Here is an 18,733-nt window from a genome sequence, read left to right as displayed (position 1 = left end):
ATACAGCCATAAATTTATTGCTAATACAAACCTTATTTCCTCCTATATTTATTATATTAGGTCACATTTCAAATTAAAAAAAAAAAAAATAGCCTTCCACGATTAATGGAAATACCAATACAGACAATCTGAGAGTCGGCAATTAAGAGAGCTGTGCGAGTGAACGCCAGGGATAGGAAGCAGCAAGGTCACCTACTCACCTCCCATCCTTCTTTTTAGCAATTAAGCCAATTTCTCCCCTTAAATGGATTTTGCTTTTTGTGAAGTAAGTAAAGAAAGACAGACACATGCTGTAGGAGAGCAACCACAGAGGAGGAGGAAAGAGCCCAGGAATTAACTCTGACAGCTTAAAACGTTTTACAGAGATAGCCAACTAACTCCGGTGACCAGAAACGTCACAGTAAATGCAACAGGTCAATACAGGCTCTTATCGGCCACCGGGGACAGAGTCCTTCTTGGGGCAGCGCATTGCTACAGAGAGCCAGGGAACAGGGGCCTGACGCCCATCTGCCGGCTATTTTCCCAGATGGCGAGCAGACCCAAGCAGCCCCATCTGTAAGTCCCAGCAGTAAGGAAAGGAGGTTTTGATGCCCAGGAGCCCAGTCCCCCAGGAGCCACTAACGCACCCCACTGACCCCATAGACATCAATGACACAGGGACAGAGCTTTTCAGTCAGCAAATATGTTGGAGGTCTATTCATGCCATTGCTTGGAGGACCCTCTTCTGCGCTCCTGCTGCAGCATCACCCAAGAAACCCAGATCCTGCACCCCAAGTGCTCAGACCTGTGCAAGCTGTGGGTGCTCCAGAAGCATGGTGGATGCAGAGACTCAAATGCTTGGGACAACACCACAAGCTTATGGACCAGACACTAGCATGAATTAAACTGCCACACATTTTTTGGCTGCATAAACACAATGGAAAAGGTCCTGTGAGTCATCAAATCCAACCCACTGCCTCCCAGTCTACCCCCTCTAGACATTTTATCTAACACAAACACCTCCAGTGATAGCTCCAACTTGCAAGATAGCAAAGCCCATTCCCATGCCTAATGGCCCTTACTGTTAAGACTGTTTTTATCTCCCAGCCCACACACCCCCTCTTTTTCTGAAAGTTTCAAGTCATTACACCTTGTAATGCCAGTCTCAGTCCTTGCAAACAACCTCCTCCTTTTGCTATAAATCAATACAAAATCATTTTTGAAAGAAAGTGTCCCGTGAATTACTCCAACAGTTTTATTAAATTGCATTTTGATGCTCACCTGCCAATCCTTGCAAGATCAGTGATACTGATGCAATGCTAGGGACCGGAGCCTGACCCTCCGACACCCAACTCGCACGGGTGAGGAGGAGCTGGATGTGGCCCCTTCCACGGGCGCAGGGATGCCAGGCACCCTCGCAGCGCCGGGCCGTTTATGCCATCTTGGGGAGCAGCAGTGTAAATGCTGCAGTGATTGTGCATACTCTCCTAGCCAACAGAACCAATCTTCACGGCTGCAGAAATTTCAGCAGCACTCTCTCCCTCTTGCTCCTTCTTCTGACACAGGGAAGTTCTACCAAAGACTGGCTAGCAGCGAATCTAAAGCATTAAATTTTACTTTGATGTATAATTATTCCCACAGACAGGTGGTTAGCACAGCAGAAGTGAAAAACTTTTAAGTGGAATAAATGTCAAAAAAAAAAGCCTGTTGAGATCATCCACAGGCAGTTGTGACTCCTTCATGAGGCTTAAGGATTGTGTTTTGATTTTAAGCATCCCAGGATCGCTCCAATCCTGTCATCCGATATAGGCAGACAAGCCGTGCTTTCCACTGGGGCATACAAGCCTGCCCACCCAGATCCAACAGCAGCTTAAATCAGATTAACATTCCCCAAAAATTCACCCCAGGCACTGCAAAAATGAGAACCTGGCTCTGCTTAATGTTACATTCCCGCAGCCTTATCCCCATGTGACGGGAGGGCTCTGCTACCCCGTGCAGCGGCATCTTCACCTTCTGCAGTCTGGAAATGTCAGAGGGCTTCATCCTGCCCTCTTAGCTCACCAGTCTGTTAATATTACCCATAAAGCTGCAGCTTTGTGTTAATCTTCTTTCTCTAATTGTTTCACAGTCCGCATCATGCTTCAAGCAGATAAAAGCAGTGATTCAACCTTTAAATATAGTGGATTTTGCCACAACTGTTTCAATACTTTTTTTTTCTTTAATTAAAAACCTTCTGTTAAATTATGTGTGTAGGGGCTCATGAATCGGTTTGAAACTGGCTTTTAATGCTCAGAATTTTTGGGGAACAGGAGATGCAACTGCTCAGAACCTGGGTTAAGTGCTGATCTTTTTAAAATCTAATTAAGGAGATACAAATTATAAACCAACCTCATTCAATAGATGATTAAAGTTGGAATAGCATTAGTACTACATGGGATATTTATTACTGCTTAATTATCCTTTATTTTCGATTCCACCTTGTGTGTCACAAGGCAATACGACTCTGGATTCCCCCTCAAGTCTTACAATGTTGGCCAGACAATTGCCACACAAATATAACACTCTATAACATCACATCTTCTAAAAGAAGTTACGGAGAAAATAAAAAGGTTTTACACAGTAAGAGTTTCCTCCTAAAAAATGTACAAATGGATCAACAATGCTGTCATCAAAAATACGGAGTTAATTTGTGGGCATCCACTCACCACACACAGTCATTACAGTCACACGCACGTACTCTACAGCCATTCCAAAGACTCTGAAGAACACTGTTCAGGATGTTGTTCAAATTAACCCCTGGGAAAAAAAATAAACTTAATGATCTCACTATAAAACCACTGCCTGGGGAGGTTACTAAATTTTAGGGTTCTGCTCCTGCTCTCTTAACTATCAAGAGAGCAACTTGCAGGCCTGAAATAATTAAGAACAGAAAACTCAATTATCTAGTAAACTAAGATCTTAAACCACCATACTAAGCTAAATGGAAAGGCTGCACAGGGAGGAGTATCATTAGTCCCACTCAGGAAAAACACGATAATAGAGCAGGAGTACAAAGGGAGCCAGCTCACAAGCAAAGGTGCATTGAGGCCAGCGGGAAGAGTTGGGATGTTGGCACATACCAGCTGTCAAAAAGAAAAGAAAATAAAAGAGAGAAGGAAGTTTGCCGTGCTCGGCCAGCCAGCTGTCAAGCTTTACACCTCAACTCCAAAAGCAAAAGGTTTGCCTCCTCTGTTTTCTTAGGGCAAATCCATATTTGCTTCCATCAAAGAGAATGAACAAAAAGCTAGAAACTGCACTGTGCTGTGGGAGGAGGAAGACGGACCCACCAGCAGATATTTCTGCTGAGAACAATATTCCTCAGCTTCCACGCAATGAGGGGCAGAGGCACCCATCCCCTCTCCCCATCTTAGCAAGGCAGCAACTCACCCCTTCCCCTCTACCCACACACACCAGCCCAATTATCCGCGGTGTCACCACTAACACAAAGAAATCCGAATAGCAAAGATGAGAGAAAAAACAGACCGGGAAAAAAAACTGTAATTCAAGTTACTGTTTATACCTGAGAAATTATGCAGGGAAAAGACAAAAGGAAGGAGAAAACCAAGACAGGTAGTGTAAGAAAAAAAATAATTTAGTTATTAAGTCGCCCCAGCACAGTTATTAAGTCGTTGGCTCACGAGCTGGCATGAAGTTTCCACTTCAGAAAAGCCTGTGGAAAGTGTTTTCCTATCATGCTGCCTTTGCTCCTCTCCAGCACCAGGCTCCTCATCTAGCTCAAACCGTTGGCATGAATTATTACATCCTCCCACCCCTCCAAACAGTCAGCCACAGCTGACAGGAGTTGGGTCGTGCTGCTCCCCACCTCCAAGCGTGCCAAAGCGTGCTCCAGAGCTGCAAAAACCTGGTCCCCAGGCTGCAGAACCGGAGGAGACCAAGTTTCTGCTCACTGCCTGATGCACGCCTCCAGCTACGACTGCTCCCGGAACATTAATACTGCTCACGAAACAGCACGACACTTCCCTCGCATTTTTTTAATTAAAAATATCCACCTGGTGTGGCTGGGCTCTCCTATGGGAGCACTGTGCCCATGTCCCCCCAGCCCACGCACCACTGATCCAGTAAAATGGAGCTGCGGGACATTTCTCATGCATGTGTTGCAACTCAGCAGCATTTCCTCTGCTTAAGCCTTCAGCCACGACCGCTCTTAATGCAAAATGTGGCTTCCAGGAGTCATTTTTTTCTGTTTGCATTTTAAGTAAGTTTTTTAAACCCTCAGTTTCTCCGGGGTGATATGATCTATAGGCAAAGGTTTTCAGAATTGATTCCACAGTGATTTGTGGCTGGCAACTCCAAAACTTTTTTTTTTTTTAATTGACAGATGTATGAAAGGAAGAAAAGCAATAAACAGAAGCCTGGGAAATAGTCCTTGAGTGATGTTCCCCTATTACAGAGATTTATGCAGCTGCTACCAGGAGAAGCAAGTCCTCTGAAGTGTAATTACTACACAGAGTCATGCAAGATGGGCCAGATCTGAGGTATAAGCAAGCAGTCATTGCTGTAATTATGCTCAAGTTTATGTACTTAGGCAAATGTAAAATCCACTTTCTATTTGATATGTGGGAACTTTATCACCATAACAAGCTGGAAGCATTCACTTGAAACACCAGCCCTATTACGAGATATTGATCCAGCTACCCACAGGCTCTGCAGAGAGGCAAAGGGCTCCTTCCACCTCCTGAAGACCACGGATGTGGACAGGGCTCCCAGGGCAGCAAGAGCACAACTGAGCAACTCCAGCAACCTGAATCCTGCTGGGAAAGGAAGATGCCCAGGCAAAAGCTCCAAGAAAGTTATTTCACTGACTCTCACAGCAGCAGCACAGGAAGGTATTTCTTTGATTACAAACAACAGAATTTGTCATTTTAGTGGCAATAAGAGCAGCTCTTTTGCCTCCCTGCAGCTCCCCTACAAACGTTTAATCGCAAAGTATTTCCAGTGCTGGCTCCATGCTGACCAGGAGACTGAGGTCCTGCAGGATGGGGAGAGACGAAATGCTCCTCCTGCAGCTAGTCTGATGGGAGCATGAAGAGCCAAAAATTACATGGGAAGGGGATGTAAGGATTGGAAGGGATAGAATCACTTCAGCTGAAAGAGACCCTCAGGATCATCAAGCCAACCATAACCTAACTCTACCACTGAATCATGTCCATAAGAACCTCATCTAAACGCCTTTTAAACCCCTCCAGGGATGGTGACTCTACCACTTCCCTGGGCAGCAAGGGAGGTGCTTTCTAACCAAGACTTTAATCTAAATTCTCCCTCTATATCTCACAGCTGGTGGTAAGCTGAGGCATCGCTGCAGCTCTACAGAGCAGAAGATTTGGGATTTGCACCAGCAGACAAGACCTTGCAGTCGCAGCCCTGGGCACCCTGCTTCCCCCCTTTCTCCTGTGCTGCAGCAGATCGTTGCTGAAGCAAGTCGTGTATTTCTGGCCTGTGCAACACTGAATACAAGAAACATAACTCAACACATCATTATTAAAAGCAGCTAGTGCTGGCAATGATGTCATTGCACCTCCCCTGCCTGTCACATTTGCCTGTTACCTTTTTCTTTTCATACTTTGATCTCAAGCTTTTCAGGGCGGTTATTTGCTGCTGCGTATTTAACCTAACACACAGCACCTGAGCTCTCCAGGCAGCTCTGTAACACAGCTATCAAATCCTATCGCCTTGTGTACACACACTCTGAGCGCACAGCCACCCACCTGGAGGAGCCGGCACTCCCTAGTTACCAAAAAGCTGAAAAGGGACCTTTAAAAGCCACAGCACTCAGTTATTTCGCTCACATTTTAAAATAAGCACACAGCATATATACTGAAAGCAGCCTTGTAGGATGTAGGTGGTGAGATTTGGTGCGGCACCACACAGGCGAATTGCACAGCAGAGTTAACACCTCGTCCAAATGGGTAACAACCCGGCACACAGAACGCACTGCCGCCTGTTTGCAGCCCCGTTTGCTGGAGCTGTGGCAGCCCTTGAGCTCAGGCTGGGGATGCGGGTCTGGATGCTCCCGGAGTCTCGCTCCAGAGCAGGATTCTCCTCAGCTGACAGCTTTGCTCATCACAGCGCTGCCTGGCACACGCTGCGCTGTGGAAACAGCTCCGGCAGCCCCAGGACCAGCAGAGACGCGGCGGGTGCGCGGTGGCTCCGCTCGCTGGCGGGGCTGCCGCGCTCTACCAGGCACCGAGCACCGGACAAGCGCGCCCGGCAGCAGAGGGCGGCCGGTTCGGCAGGCAGCGCACAGCTCTGCCCGGCAGCAGAAGTTCGCACATAAGCGTCCTCCAGGTAAAAGATCCCTCCGAAAAAAACAAAACAAAACAAAAAAACGGACAGCAAGAACCCCGCTCAGCCAGCAGATTTCCATGGCAGGGACGTAACCGCAGACTCCGTTTTAACCCGGAGCGGCCCCCGAAGCGCGGAACCCGGCGGTCGCCGTCCCCGAGCGGCCGGCAGCCCCGCAGCCGGGACAGAGCAGCTCCCTGCGGGAGAGCGGGCAGCGCGCACCCGGCTCCGCAGGTCCCGCAGCCGCACAGCGACCTCCCCGCGCTCCCCTCCCGGGCTGCGAAGCCGTGTCGCCCCGCACCCGAACAGCCCCCGGGCACGGCAAACCGCCACCCTCAGGGCACCGGCGAGCCCCGGGAGGGAACGGCCAGCAAGCCACGGGGCCCGGCGGTCTCACCTGGCACGGGGCTCTCGGGCACCCACTTTGCTCCGGGCTGCAGCACCTGGAAGGCGGCGCGGACCGAGCGGCAGGCGGCTTCCCCCGCCGGCTGCGCACTCCGCGGAGCACCGAGCAGGGCGGCCAGCAACAGCAGCAGCGCTGCGCCGCTCCCCGACATCCTCCCGGGGCACCGGGGCGCTCCTCTACACCGCACCGACCGGCATCCCCCCGCGGGCCGGCTCTCACCGGGACCAGCTGCTGCGCACCGGAGCTCAGCGCCGGGACCGGGACGGGCTCCGCGCGCACCGCCCCAGCCCGCCCCGCCGCGCGCCCATTGGCCCCCGCCCGAGCCGGCCCTTGAGCTGATTGGTGCCCGCTGCGGTACCGGCAAACTTGCCCAGCGCGCGGCACCGCCCCGGCGCTCATTGGCTCCGCGGCGCGCGCGGGAGGCTGCCCCACCCTGCCCCGCCCGGCGCGCGCCCCACCTGCCGCACGAACAGTCCCGCGCTGCGGCCCCGTGCGCGCGCTGGGGTGTGGCCGCGTGCACGCGCTGGGGTGTGGCCCCGTGCACGCGCTGGGGTGTGGCCGCGTGCACGCGCTGGGGTGTGGCCCCGTGCATGCGCTGGGGTGTGGCCCCGTGCACGCGCTGGGGTGTGGCCCCGTGCGCGCGCTGGGGTGTGGCCCCGCCGCTGGCAGCAGCTGCTCCGTGTTCGCGCGGGCCAGCAGCGCTGCGGGGTCACGCGGGTCCGGGTGTCGCTCCGGCGCTCCCCGGTGCTGTCTGTGCCACCTGCCCGGTGCCACGCGTGCGTCTGGCGTGGGGTGCAGAGGCTGCGTGGTCTCTGGTTTGCACGTACACGTGGAGTGCGAGTTCTTTGTGCTGTGCCGGGAATAACTAAACCACCTCTTGAGCGCCCGCTGTGCGCAGGGTGAGCCGTGGGGAGAGCTTAGCCCCACCACAGCCACCCCCATTCCCACCCGACCCACAGCCTGGGCTGTCCCTGGGTGAGTGCTGGGCGAGTTATCCGAGGGGCTCCGCTGGAATCCGGCAGCCGTGCCTGCGCAGGCTGGGTTGCTCCACCAAGGCCAGCTCCCCACCAGTTTCCAGCCCTCACTCACCAAGATGAACCCGCACAGGGACCCCCAGGCCTGGCAGGACCCTGCATCCCCCAGCCACAGGGACCCTCGGTGCAGACACAGCTGCATCCAGGGCGGCCCCGCTCTGTCCCACCAGTAAAAAACCCGAAATACCAGCAAGGAGTGCTCACCTGGAAGGGGCCCCTGCTGCTCATTGCTTGGCAAGGAGCTGTATAAAAAGAGAAGCAGGCAGGGTGGCGTGAAGGAAAGCTTCGTTTAAAAAGCAAGGGCCACATACAAAAAATTGCCAAAATGGTGTTTGCCCAGCCTGTCTCCTCACTGCTCACCCCCAGCCTGCACAGTGCTGCTTCTGCAGGGCCAAGCAATGAGGGAGCAAGCTTCAGCAGAAACACACCAAAAAAATCTGGTTTAAATTTCTAGTGCAAGCACAGGATCAAATTATCGCTAATGGCTTGCTACCAGCTCTTTCCCACTCTGAAATTTTGAAGAGGGATGAAAAATGGAAGTCCAGCCTGTATGTTTGTTCTAAGAAAATGCCTGCCAGGGAGACATTGTTAAAATATATTATGGATATGAGACTAATAAGCTGGAATGTGCGACACGTCTTGTTGGTTAATGGATTGTCGGAGCCTGTTGCTGTCCGCAGACTGCACTATTTATTATACATTTATTGTGTCTAGTAAGCACGGCTGACAAAACTCGCATTAACCGGGCAGCAAAAAGTCCTGCTTTGCAGGAATTTGGAAACTTCATTTAGCTCAGGGGAGCAGGTGCTCCACAGTGCAAACTGCTCCCGATTTCAGCGGGCAGCAGCGCCAGCCTGCGCCCCGTGATGTGGCTGAGGATTCATCCTTCACACATTTTCATTTCTCCTGGTTCCTTACAAGAAAGACCACGACATGTGCTTCAGCCCATGTGAGCCAAGTAGTGCTAGATAGTTCATATATCTTTTCTGCATCTTCTTCATTGACTTGGTGATGGATTTGTTATGTTTATGCAACAGTTTGTGTTTTGGGTACAGTATTGCTTTAGGTTAGAAATCAATTGGGCTGAACTGCAGAATACAAAGGCTGGTATTTGAAGCACTCCTTTATATACACTATTGCAATCTATATTATGTTTATGGTCTGAATTACAGTTGTCTAAAAGGCATTCGAGCATACCCTGTGTTCATCTTCAAACCTGCTGCGTGTATTTCATTAAGTACAGGAGGCTTTTACTGTTCCAGGTAAGTACACGGATACTGTCAAGCATGCCATTACAGCAAAGAATTACATACAGCGCCAAATAGGTGGCATTTAGGTATCTCTGCTAAGATGAGGAAATGCTTTAAGATTTCAAACCAAATTAGAAAACAACATTACTGCCCTTTACTGCATCTGGCTTCACAGTGGGATCTGTCATTATCTTGACAATGACTCCCTGCAAAAATAAAGTTTATCAACAAGGAGCTATGTCAGAAGCCAGTTCCTGAGCCCGAAGGGCACTCTCCACACCGTGCCTGCAGAGGCGTTCTCTGGGTGACAATAGCAGACACTCCCACGTCCATCAGGACCACAACAGCCCAAAGAAGGTCTAAAGCAATTTTCCTGAGCGCCGCACGTCCACGTGTCTTGTCCTTTTAATGTCCAAGGGGAGCCAGTGCAGGTTTGTCCCAGAGGAAAAAGCAGACGACTTGCTCCAAGATCAGAGGCAAAGTCACTGGGTTACTTGTCTGCCAGCAGATGTAGTAAGAGCCAAGTCGTTGTCTCATATCCAGGATGATAATTTCCTTTGTTACAACTGCTCATACCATAAAAATTTCACTTAATCATCCACCTGCCTCAAGCCTGTAAGTAATGAGAGGCAGGATCGCGTGTAGCTGATTTTATCAAATGCTCTTATGAAGTTCTCCACTGGGAAAACCCTGAATCAATTAAAACACCAAGGAGACATGTAGGAGAGGGATTCATACTCTCTAGTAGACACTCACCAGGCTATCAACACATTTCACTTGCTCTTCCTCTACGGAAGGGATGGGCGAGCTCCATGGGGACGAGGTGAGCTGAGCCGTGCCTATAGCAGAGGAAATCACCGTGGGGCAGGGGAGAAAAGAGAAAACCTCGAGCATCTGTTGACACATGTCCATGCTTTAGCAAATACCTGTCAGCCTGCATGGGCATGTTCTGGCCTGGCTTTCTCATCCCTGCTGTGATCACGCTGTGCTGACCATGGCCCAGCTGCACGGCTTGAGATCTTGCATGTCCTGTTGAAATCAAGAGCTGCAGGTAATGATGGCTTCTCCCTGTCAGAATGACCCTTTCCATCTTATCCTGCATCCTGCAGAAGCTGCATTTGTAGGGTTTAATAACTACTTGTGGAGGAGGAGAAGGGAGAATCTCTTCGCTATAAAACACTACTCACACGCTGTTTGATGGAAAAAAGAAAAGTGCATTTGCCATGGGGCACTGGGAGAGATGATGGATTGCCAGGTAGCAAACATCCCTCCCCTCCTTGGCAGGATGTTGTATTCCATGTGCCATACAGGAATGCTGATAGATTCATAAAGCATTAGCCTTTTCCTCACCCCAAAAAGCAGTGGCTGATAAATCACTAGCTCTCTGGAGTTTGTTGGGAGCAGATCAAACAGCAGAAGCAGCGAAGCCTTCAGAGAGATGCATCACTTCAGGACACTGCAGATGCCAATAGAGCTGTACATCAAGAATACCTGGACAGACTACTTTACCTCTCCAAAAATGAAATACCTCAGAACTGGAGGTTTTTTGCAAGTATGTACCAGTTTCAGTCACACTCACCTCAGAAATGCCTCCCAGAGCCCTGGAAAATCTCTGCACTCCAGTCTTGGGGATTTCCCCTTCATTTACAAGATTTTGAAAATCTTCTCTCCCACTATGGGACAGAAAACTTTCTGAAATTGTAGAATATTTCATGGGACAAAATCCCAGCCAGACCCAAACTTTTCCAAACTATCTCTTAACTGTAGATAAGACACAAGTTTTGCAGGGGGCAGCTAGATTTACAGCTAACCATCCAATTATTGGTAAAACCAGAAATGAACTGACACAGAAGATGTGGCTCAAAAGCTTTTCCACACCCCCCTCCCCATCTCTGGAGGACCCAAAACACATTATGAAAGGACGAAACCTGCAGCATGTTGGAGTTTGGGGCGTGCTGGTCATGGGCCGCAGCCGTCTGGGAGGGAGGATGTTTGTAGCGCTCCTCACCACTGCCTCGGTTGCAATTCCCATCTCTTCTGCAGCTCACAGTGAGCGAGGCTGAGCGCTGGCAGACCCATCCCCGAGGGCTCCCGAGCAGGAGAGAATCACCTGAGATGAATCAAAGCAGAAGAAATGGAGAAAACTATTCACTGTGCACTGCTGCCTCTGCTGGGAGCACAGGGCAGACATTTCTCAAGCTGATATTTTCATTTATCATGATCTCAATGACTAATCAGCTGAAGAGATGCTGCCAGAAGACAGCCCAGAAGGGATCAACCCAGAGCATACACCTACAAAAATGAAGTGCTGCCAACAATTACCAGCCTGGGGCTGTCAGGCCACGGGCACTCCGCTCGTGCGGGAGCTGGGATGTAAAATTACTGGGCACTGCTGTGAGCCAGCCCTGCACAGAGCCAGCAGACTGACAGCTTCAGCGCAGCCATGGGGAGCACTGGGGGTTTAACCCATTTCCCCACAGGAGCACAGAGTGAGCTCCGCAAGCAGCCAAAGCAACAGACGACGTGGCGCCCAGTGCATGCTCTAAGTGCAAAGCAAGGCTGGATCTTTGCGGACCAGTAAGAGTTATGTGGCTGCACACACTCCTGAAGTCCTGCTGTAAGATGCAAAGAGCAAACAAGCTTTGAGGTGGGATTTACAGCAGAACCAATAGAAGTTATATTGAATATATAAATTGCTCCCACTCCAAAGGAGGCCACGACGTATTCAAGTGCCTTTCCAGGAGTACTTTTTTCCTGTGCAGTGGCACCACATAAAACCTGATTTATGCCTTATTAAATTATTTTAATGCTTAATATTACATGCAAAAACTCTGTGAAGAGATATATTAGCTGAGTATTTCTGCTAGGCTCATGCAGAAGCTGTCTCCAATCGCATGGTAATGAGGCTCTTCCAAAGGTATCAGAAGCATTAGACTGCTCCTCAAACACTACTTTGTGGGTAGATGAGCAGGTGAGTGACTCAGTGGCAACTTTTATATGCCATAATTCAAGAAATTTGAGGGACACAGCATTCCTCTTCCTCACCGACACAGATCAGGAGTCATTGCTGGAGCCAGTGTATTTGGAGCAGCCTCAGGCAGCATTGAGTCCCAGACGGGGAGGAGACCTTGGGACAAAGCAATGTCAAGCAGCACGAAGAGCCTCCATCAATGACAGGACAGCTCTGTGGCCAGCGATGGGCTCCCGCAGTGGCCAGCCACTGTGCGGCAGGAGGGACAACATCTCTGCTACTTGCTGTGCTCCCCCCCAGCACCTTCTTCTCTCTCCCTCCTTTTTGGGCTTCCCACTCTTTTCTTTGTTATGAAGGAAGGTCACTGCACACAACGGCATGGAGGAAAAGCTGCCCAGGTGGGGGTCTCGCAAGCCACGCAGAGGTGTCCCTTGCCATCATCAGCTCCTCCGTCCTTTGACCCTGCTCCAGCCCATCACACTGGGAGACCGCAACCCTGCCGTGATGAGTATTTTTCAGCTGCATTCATGGCCTGACCCTCCCAGAGGTGACACCAGCCGCAGCTACACAAGAAGCCGAGTGAGTTTCCCTCCTGCTCAGACAGGCTCGGAGTTCAGCACGTGTTGAGTTTCTCTTTATTAACATCCTCACTTGCATCTGCAAGGGTATGAAGAGGTCTCGAAGGGCTTTGTCATTAAGATTGCATTCTTCTTGCGCAAGCCAAATAATCTAATAATAAAATAAATAAAGATTTAATACTTACACACTTGAAGGCATTTCCCAAACAATAACTAATTATCCTGCTGGATACTTAGCCAGGTTTCACCCCTCTGCAGAGGAGGGCAGCATATCAACAGAAGGGAAGATTTCTTTTAAAAGGAGCCTCAGTAGACATCCACGTTTGTCTCATTTCCAGTCAGTTAGAATAATGAACCACCTTACATAGATTTATTTTGTTTTTAAATGCTATATCATTCCTGTGCATAACATGTAAATGTCAGGGCTCTCAAAGAGCTCTTTGGGGGGCTGGAGTTTTGTTTATGTTATTACTATTAAACATTAAGCAGAAATTGAGAAGCAGATAAATGTGAAGCAGAGGTAGTTTCTTCTGACTCCCCCAAGCCCTTTAAATAAGACTGAAAAGCACACACCTGACCTATGGTGTCTTAAGTAGAAATTCTCCTCAAATGCAGAAATCTTTCTGTGTGTGGGTGTTTCAGGGACAGGATGGGAAGGAAAGGGAGAGCAAGCTGCTGTGCTTCACCCCTGATCCATGGTTTTATTTGAGCGGAGGACACTTCAAACATTTTCCAGAGACTCAGGGATTAGTGCAATTAGGTCAAAATTCCACTCTAATGAAGAAGGAATAAAGCTGTTGACAAATGACTCCAGAAGGCTTGGTCAGCAATGGAGAAAGCAAATAGAAATAAGCCCAAGCTTGTTATTTTTAGTGATTTGGGGTTGTTCAAATCAGCTTCGTGGTACTGGGGAAGTGGGGGACCCAACCGGGCAGCACTTGGAGCTGGTACAGCCCAAACATGGGAGCCAGAGCTTTGAAATTTGGGCAGAAGAGCTGCTGGGACCAAGGCACTGCTTGGTGGCATCTCCAGAGCAACCCAAGCGCAAGTGGCATTTTAGGACTTCATTTTAACCTCAGTCTAAGTGCAAGCATTTAGAAAGAAAAGTGACCACGATGTATTGTTCAATGGGCTGGTTTAGGAAAAACTGAATAATTTAAACAATATATGCTTAGAGCCAAGTGACTTTTCCTCCCTGTGCCCTCCGTTCTCTCGCTGCACCCTCTCCGAGGGCAGCAGCAAACGTCCTGCGGATCCCAGCAGCATGGAGCAGGCAGCACTCAGGTCTCACCCATGGCCCTTCAGGGATTTGTCCCCATTTGTGACTCGGGCAAGAGTAAGCAGGAAGATCATGAGGAGGAAGAGGTTTGGCTCTGATAGGAACTGCTGGCACGAGTGAGAATTGATGAGTGTTTTACTGACCTATCCCAATGCCGTCAGTGACCAGGATTTAGTACTCACAGGATGAGCATGGGTGGCTTTGGTTTAGCTTCCCCTGGAAAGCAAGACCGTGATTCAAGGAGAAAGTGCATTCAGTTTAAGAGCAAGATACTTTAGCACACAAAGCATTGAACCAATACCAACGTACTCTGCCCATGCAAGCATCTTGCAAATGCATGAAAGGTTCACTTTTTCCTGCAGATTTTCTGCAACACGACACGTTACCAAGTGCCAAGGGAACACAGACCAATTCTCACTCGCAGAACATGGTGCTAAACAGAAATCCTGCCACAGAGAGGTCCCGGCTCCCCTGCGAGCACAGCGCTAACGCTCAGCAAACAGCGCGGCAGCATCTGCCCTCCTGAGACCCGCTCAACAAAACCACCGAACACCAAACTACAGAGCGATGCCGCTAAAAGCAGGTCTGTGTGCAAACCCCTAGCTGAACCCAGGCAGGAGCCTTGCAAGTGAAAAACTTCAAGACAAAAGGTGTTAGTGATCGTCTTGCATAAGCATATTAAGCATCAGCCGTGCAGCGTTACAGAAGGGAAGACGTGCAAGCAGAGGTGAACATTTAAGTGTTGGGATTTAGGGTGCAGCAGCTCCATCTCAAATGCCCTCAGACCAGCCGGCCTTGGGAGCTCCTTCACCGCCTTGCTCCCACCGCTCTCCATTGGCAGCATGGGGATAATGGTTTTTCTCTGCTTTGCAGGGGCAGCAAGGAGATAAATTCATAAGTGGGCTGAAAAGGATCAGGAATCACAGTGGCAAGGTCACCCTCACACCCACCGCGGTGACAGCACAAATGGACCCTGCGAGAGACGTCCCTGCATCTTCCCAGGATTAGCATCGATTTAATATCACTGAGAAACCGCAGCATTTAGCAACTTCTGACAATTATGAAGATGTTCAGGTTCATACCTTGGAAAAAAGCTTTCACAAAGTTGCTAATGGGAAAGCAGATAATTCCCACTGGGTTTGCTTAGATTGTGCCTGCAACACCAGAAATCTTTGTGGTCCTGGGAACATGAAGACGCCGCCTTCATTTCCAAATGGATTTCCACATTTATTAGATGTTCCTGATAGAAATGTACGAGTCAGACTGATCCAATTAGTTCACCTAATAGTCTTGCATGATGAGATTGGCCTAAACGTCTGAGCACAGGATTTTGCACAAATGAAAGAGTACTCCCATAAAATTGAAAATGTAATTTAGCAATTTGGAAAAAAAAATCAACAATCTTTTGAGAAAACTAATAGCTTTTTATTATGTAATATAAGCTCACCTATCTAGTGTGGAAAAAACATATAAAGTATTAGAGAGACAACCCTACCACTAAATGTAATAATAATAAAACCTCAAATTATTTCTTATTATCCATCTTTGTTCATTTTCAGACTCTCCAGAAACAGGGGCTCCATATGCTTCTGACTGATAATCTCAACAATTCCTCATACAGCTGAAAGCAACACACTCCCTGCAAGCTGCCACCCTCCAAAAAAGGGACATTTTCTGCCTTATAATTTAAAAAGCAGCCCCAGGACCCAGATCAAGGCAGGTGCGCACTGGTTGAGCCACAACTGATTTCATGGTGTTGTTGGGCTGAGACCAGCTGAGGTGGTTTGTCTCTTTTCTGGAAGTATTTGTGGTCACCTGAGGCTTTTTCTTGAGGAGACATTAATTCACAATCTCCAGGATCAGAAGCACTGGGTGGATTATCCCCCCTCCTGTACAACACAGCTTCAAACTGCCTCCTGTTGCCTCTGCCCCTTGCCCATCTGTATTGGTCTGGAGGCAATTTGATCCAATTTGAAGATGTTACAAGATGGAGACCCCAGGGTTTGCCTGCCCCTTCCTTGCCTTGGTGTCCCCCGCTCCAGAGCAGATTGCCCTGGCAGAAAACATTGCCTTCGCCTTGTAAACTGCCGAGCCGTGGGCTACACACACCACACAACCGCTAAAGCCATCAAGTAGGGCATCAACATCACCTGGATCTTTGCTCCCCCTAAATCATAGAAATACTTTGGTTGGAAGAGACTCTCAGGATCATAGAATCCAACCATAACCTAATTCTGGCATTAAACCATGTCCCTAAGAACCTCATCTATGTGTCTTTTAAACCCCTCCAGGGATGGTGACTCCAGCACTGCCCTGGGCAGCCTGTTCCAATGCCTGACAACCCTTTCTGTGAAGAAATTTTTCCTAATATCCAATCTAAACCTCCCCTGGCACAACTTGAGGCCATTTCCTCTTGTCCCATCACTTGTTACTTGGGCAAATAGACCAACACCCTCCACATTACAACCTCCTTTCAGGCAGTTGCAGACAGCGATAAGGTCTCCCCTCAGCATCCTCTTCTCAAGGCTGAACAGCCCTGGCAGCTTTGCCGTCGGTGGGGCCACTTAAAGCCACCCAGCCTGGCTCGTCTGTCACCAGCACAGTGACGCCAGGGCCTGAGCGGTCAGAGCAGATCGGGGGCTGTATAAGAGACGAAACCCCTCCCGATCCCACCTCCCGCTGTGTCTCCCCCAGATCACTCACTGGCGTTCCCTCCCGGGCCAGGCTGCGGGACAAGATGCTCTGAAAAAATATTCCACAGCTGAGCAAGGAAAACCTGGCGTCTGATGAGATGGTTTGTGGTGCTCAGGATCAGAGGGCGAATGCTGAGTGTGTGGCACTCATTTTGGCTCGGTGATACAGGGAGATATTTACCTGAGCCCTCAACTGGAAAAAAAAGTGCTTCAATAGCTGCTGAGAGCATGGGAAGGGGTTTCAGAGGCACAGCTAGAGATTAAAACAATGTGAGCGGTGAGAGTAAGTGTAAAGTTAAACACTGTGCCAGTGTTTCTGCACTGGATTTTGGATTATGGTTTGCTGCAAGTTAATTGTGTCTCTGTCCTGTTTGGATCATTCACATCCCCCATCAGCTCTTGTTTTCCAAGAATGCTGCTTGTTTTCCAGGTAGCAACAACAGCAGAAATCCTGAAGTTGGTCCCACAATGTGCATAATTACTGATTTCAGAGAAATCCTACCCCTCCAGCTGCCCTGGTTGTAAAGGTTATAATAGCTAGAAAGGGAATTAATTAACCTAGGTAGCTCTCTAGTGCACACATGAACTCACCACTGCCCATTCACAAACCTGCTTAGAAATGCTGGCTCAGCAGGCAGGCAGGCTGCTATAAATGCAGCTGCAGATGGAATCTCTGAACATTCCAATTGTCATTTTGAATGGGAATAACTTGACATTTATTTCTGGGACAATAGTGAAATGTCAACATCTGTGTGGAAACACAGAATAATGATTAAATTAGCACTGTTTGCAGCTTTTAAGTGCGCAGTAGCATAACAGCACACCAGGTTGCACTTGGACAACACCGTACTGAGTTTCATGGTTTGAGTTAAAGGGAGCAACTGTCTGGGCTGGAGCACAGCAGGATCAGGCCCTGTGCTGGGCAGCTGTTATTTCAAGGATGGAGAGCCCATGGCTGCAGTTTGCCAGCTCAGGGATTGCTCAATCTATTAATACATCAACTGGATTGATATAGTCTATAAATGCATCACTCACAGCCTTTCCAGAGGGAGAGTCTGTAACTACCACAAAGACCTCCGACCATCCCATATGACTTGCAAGAGCTTCACTGTGATACAGCAGAACAAGCCAAGGCTATCTTGGTATTTAATTATAGGTCTTAAGTCTTTTACAAAGGTTTATTCAAGGACTTCACCTTTTGCTTCCTCTGATTACCAAGCAGGCTGGATGTCCTAACCCAAAAACTGTTGTGATCTTGGTCTGGTGTCTCCTAAGTGAAACGTCTCCCCATGTCACGAGGATATGATGATGGAGACAAGGTGAGACTCTACAGAAGCTGATGGAGCAGCTGGAAAGCAAGACTCTCCCGAGGCTCAGCACACAGAGGGGGATCCCAGCAGGAGCTTTGCCATTCTGGGTTTCTCAGTGCCATCAACAAGCAGCCAACAGCCTCAGGCAGACAGCGAACACAGCAGCCAAAAAGCAGCCTGGGGGAAGAAAAAAAACAAAAAAGAAAAAAAAAAAAGCAAATAACAGTGCCTTTTGAGCAAGACACACAAACCCCTCTGCACCACGCAGTCCCAGCCAGGAGCAGGGCTGGGCAGCTGACCCCGTTTGCAGGACTGTGTCTGAGAGGTGCCCAGGGCTCCCCTGTGTCCCCACAGCCCCAAGAGACACCAGCCCAGGCAGCAGCTCATCCGAGCAACTCAGCATCAACAGAACTTGGGAAACTGCTTCTAACCATCTCAGCTAAACGGAGCTGGAGCGCCATGGACTTGGCACTGAGGGAGTTTCTGAGCCGTGTTCCATGAATCAGTGTGAGCACAGGCCAAATCTCCAAGTACTCAAAGACATCGCTGGTATAGATATTTTTATCTGAAAGGAATTTACTGTATTTAACCATTATGGGCAATGTTAAAAAATGATCACTATACCCAGTCATCAAAGGGGTGGCACATTAGCAATACTAGCCAGTTTGGCAAGCAATTAATGCACAAACTGCCCTGGTTTTCTCATCCTCATCGTCATGCACACACAAATTCGATTTAAAAAAATAATCCTAGGTCAGCTGGTCCTCCTTGGGCATTTGATACCGTTCTGGAGGAACCTTTTGTGTTCACGGGGTTGGATCCAGAAAAGTGCTGAGTTTTAAAAAGTAGTTGTGGGTATTTTAAAGGTGAACTGAATTGCAGGAGAGCACT

At 49.1% G+C, this 18,733-nt stretch overlaps 1 protein-coding gene across 1 annotated transcript in view; it reads right to left on the bottom strand.

The window, feature by feature from the left end:
• Window positions 1-6,878, bottom strand: part of GPC3 (glypican 3) — a gene marked incomplete at both ends in the record, with an annotated part of 149,630 nt that extends 142,752 nt beyond the window's left edge. The window contains one exon of the mRNA XM_080352559.1: window positions 6,719-6,878. Coding sequence (XP_080208685.1) covers window positions 6,719-6,878 — 160 coding nt within the window. The remainder of the gene's footprint in view (window positions 1-6,718) is intronic.
• Between the last annotated feature and the right edge of the window lie 11,855 nt (window positions 6,879-18,733).

The sequence above is a fragment of the Nesoenas mayeri genome, assembly GCF_963082525.1.
Source record: "Nesoenas mayeri genome assembly, chromosome: 13".
Lineage (NCBI taxonomy): Eukaryota > Metazoa > Chordata > Aves > Columbiformes > Columbidae > Nesoenas > Nesoenas mayeri.
This window is presented reverse-complemented; position numbering and strand designations above follow the sequence as displayed.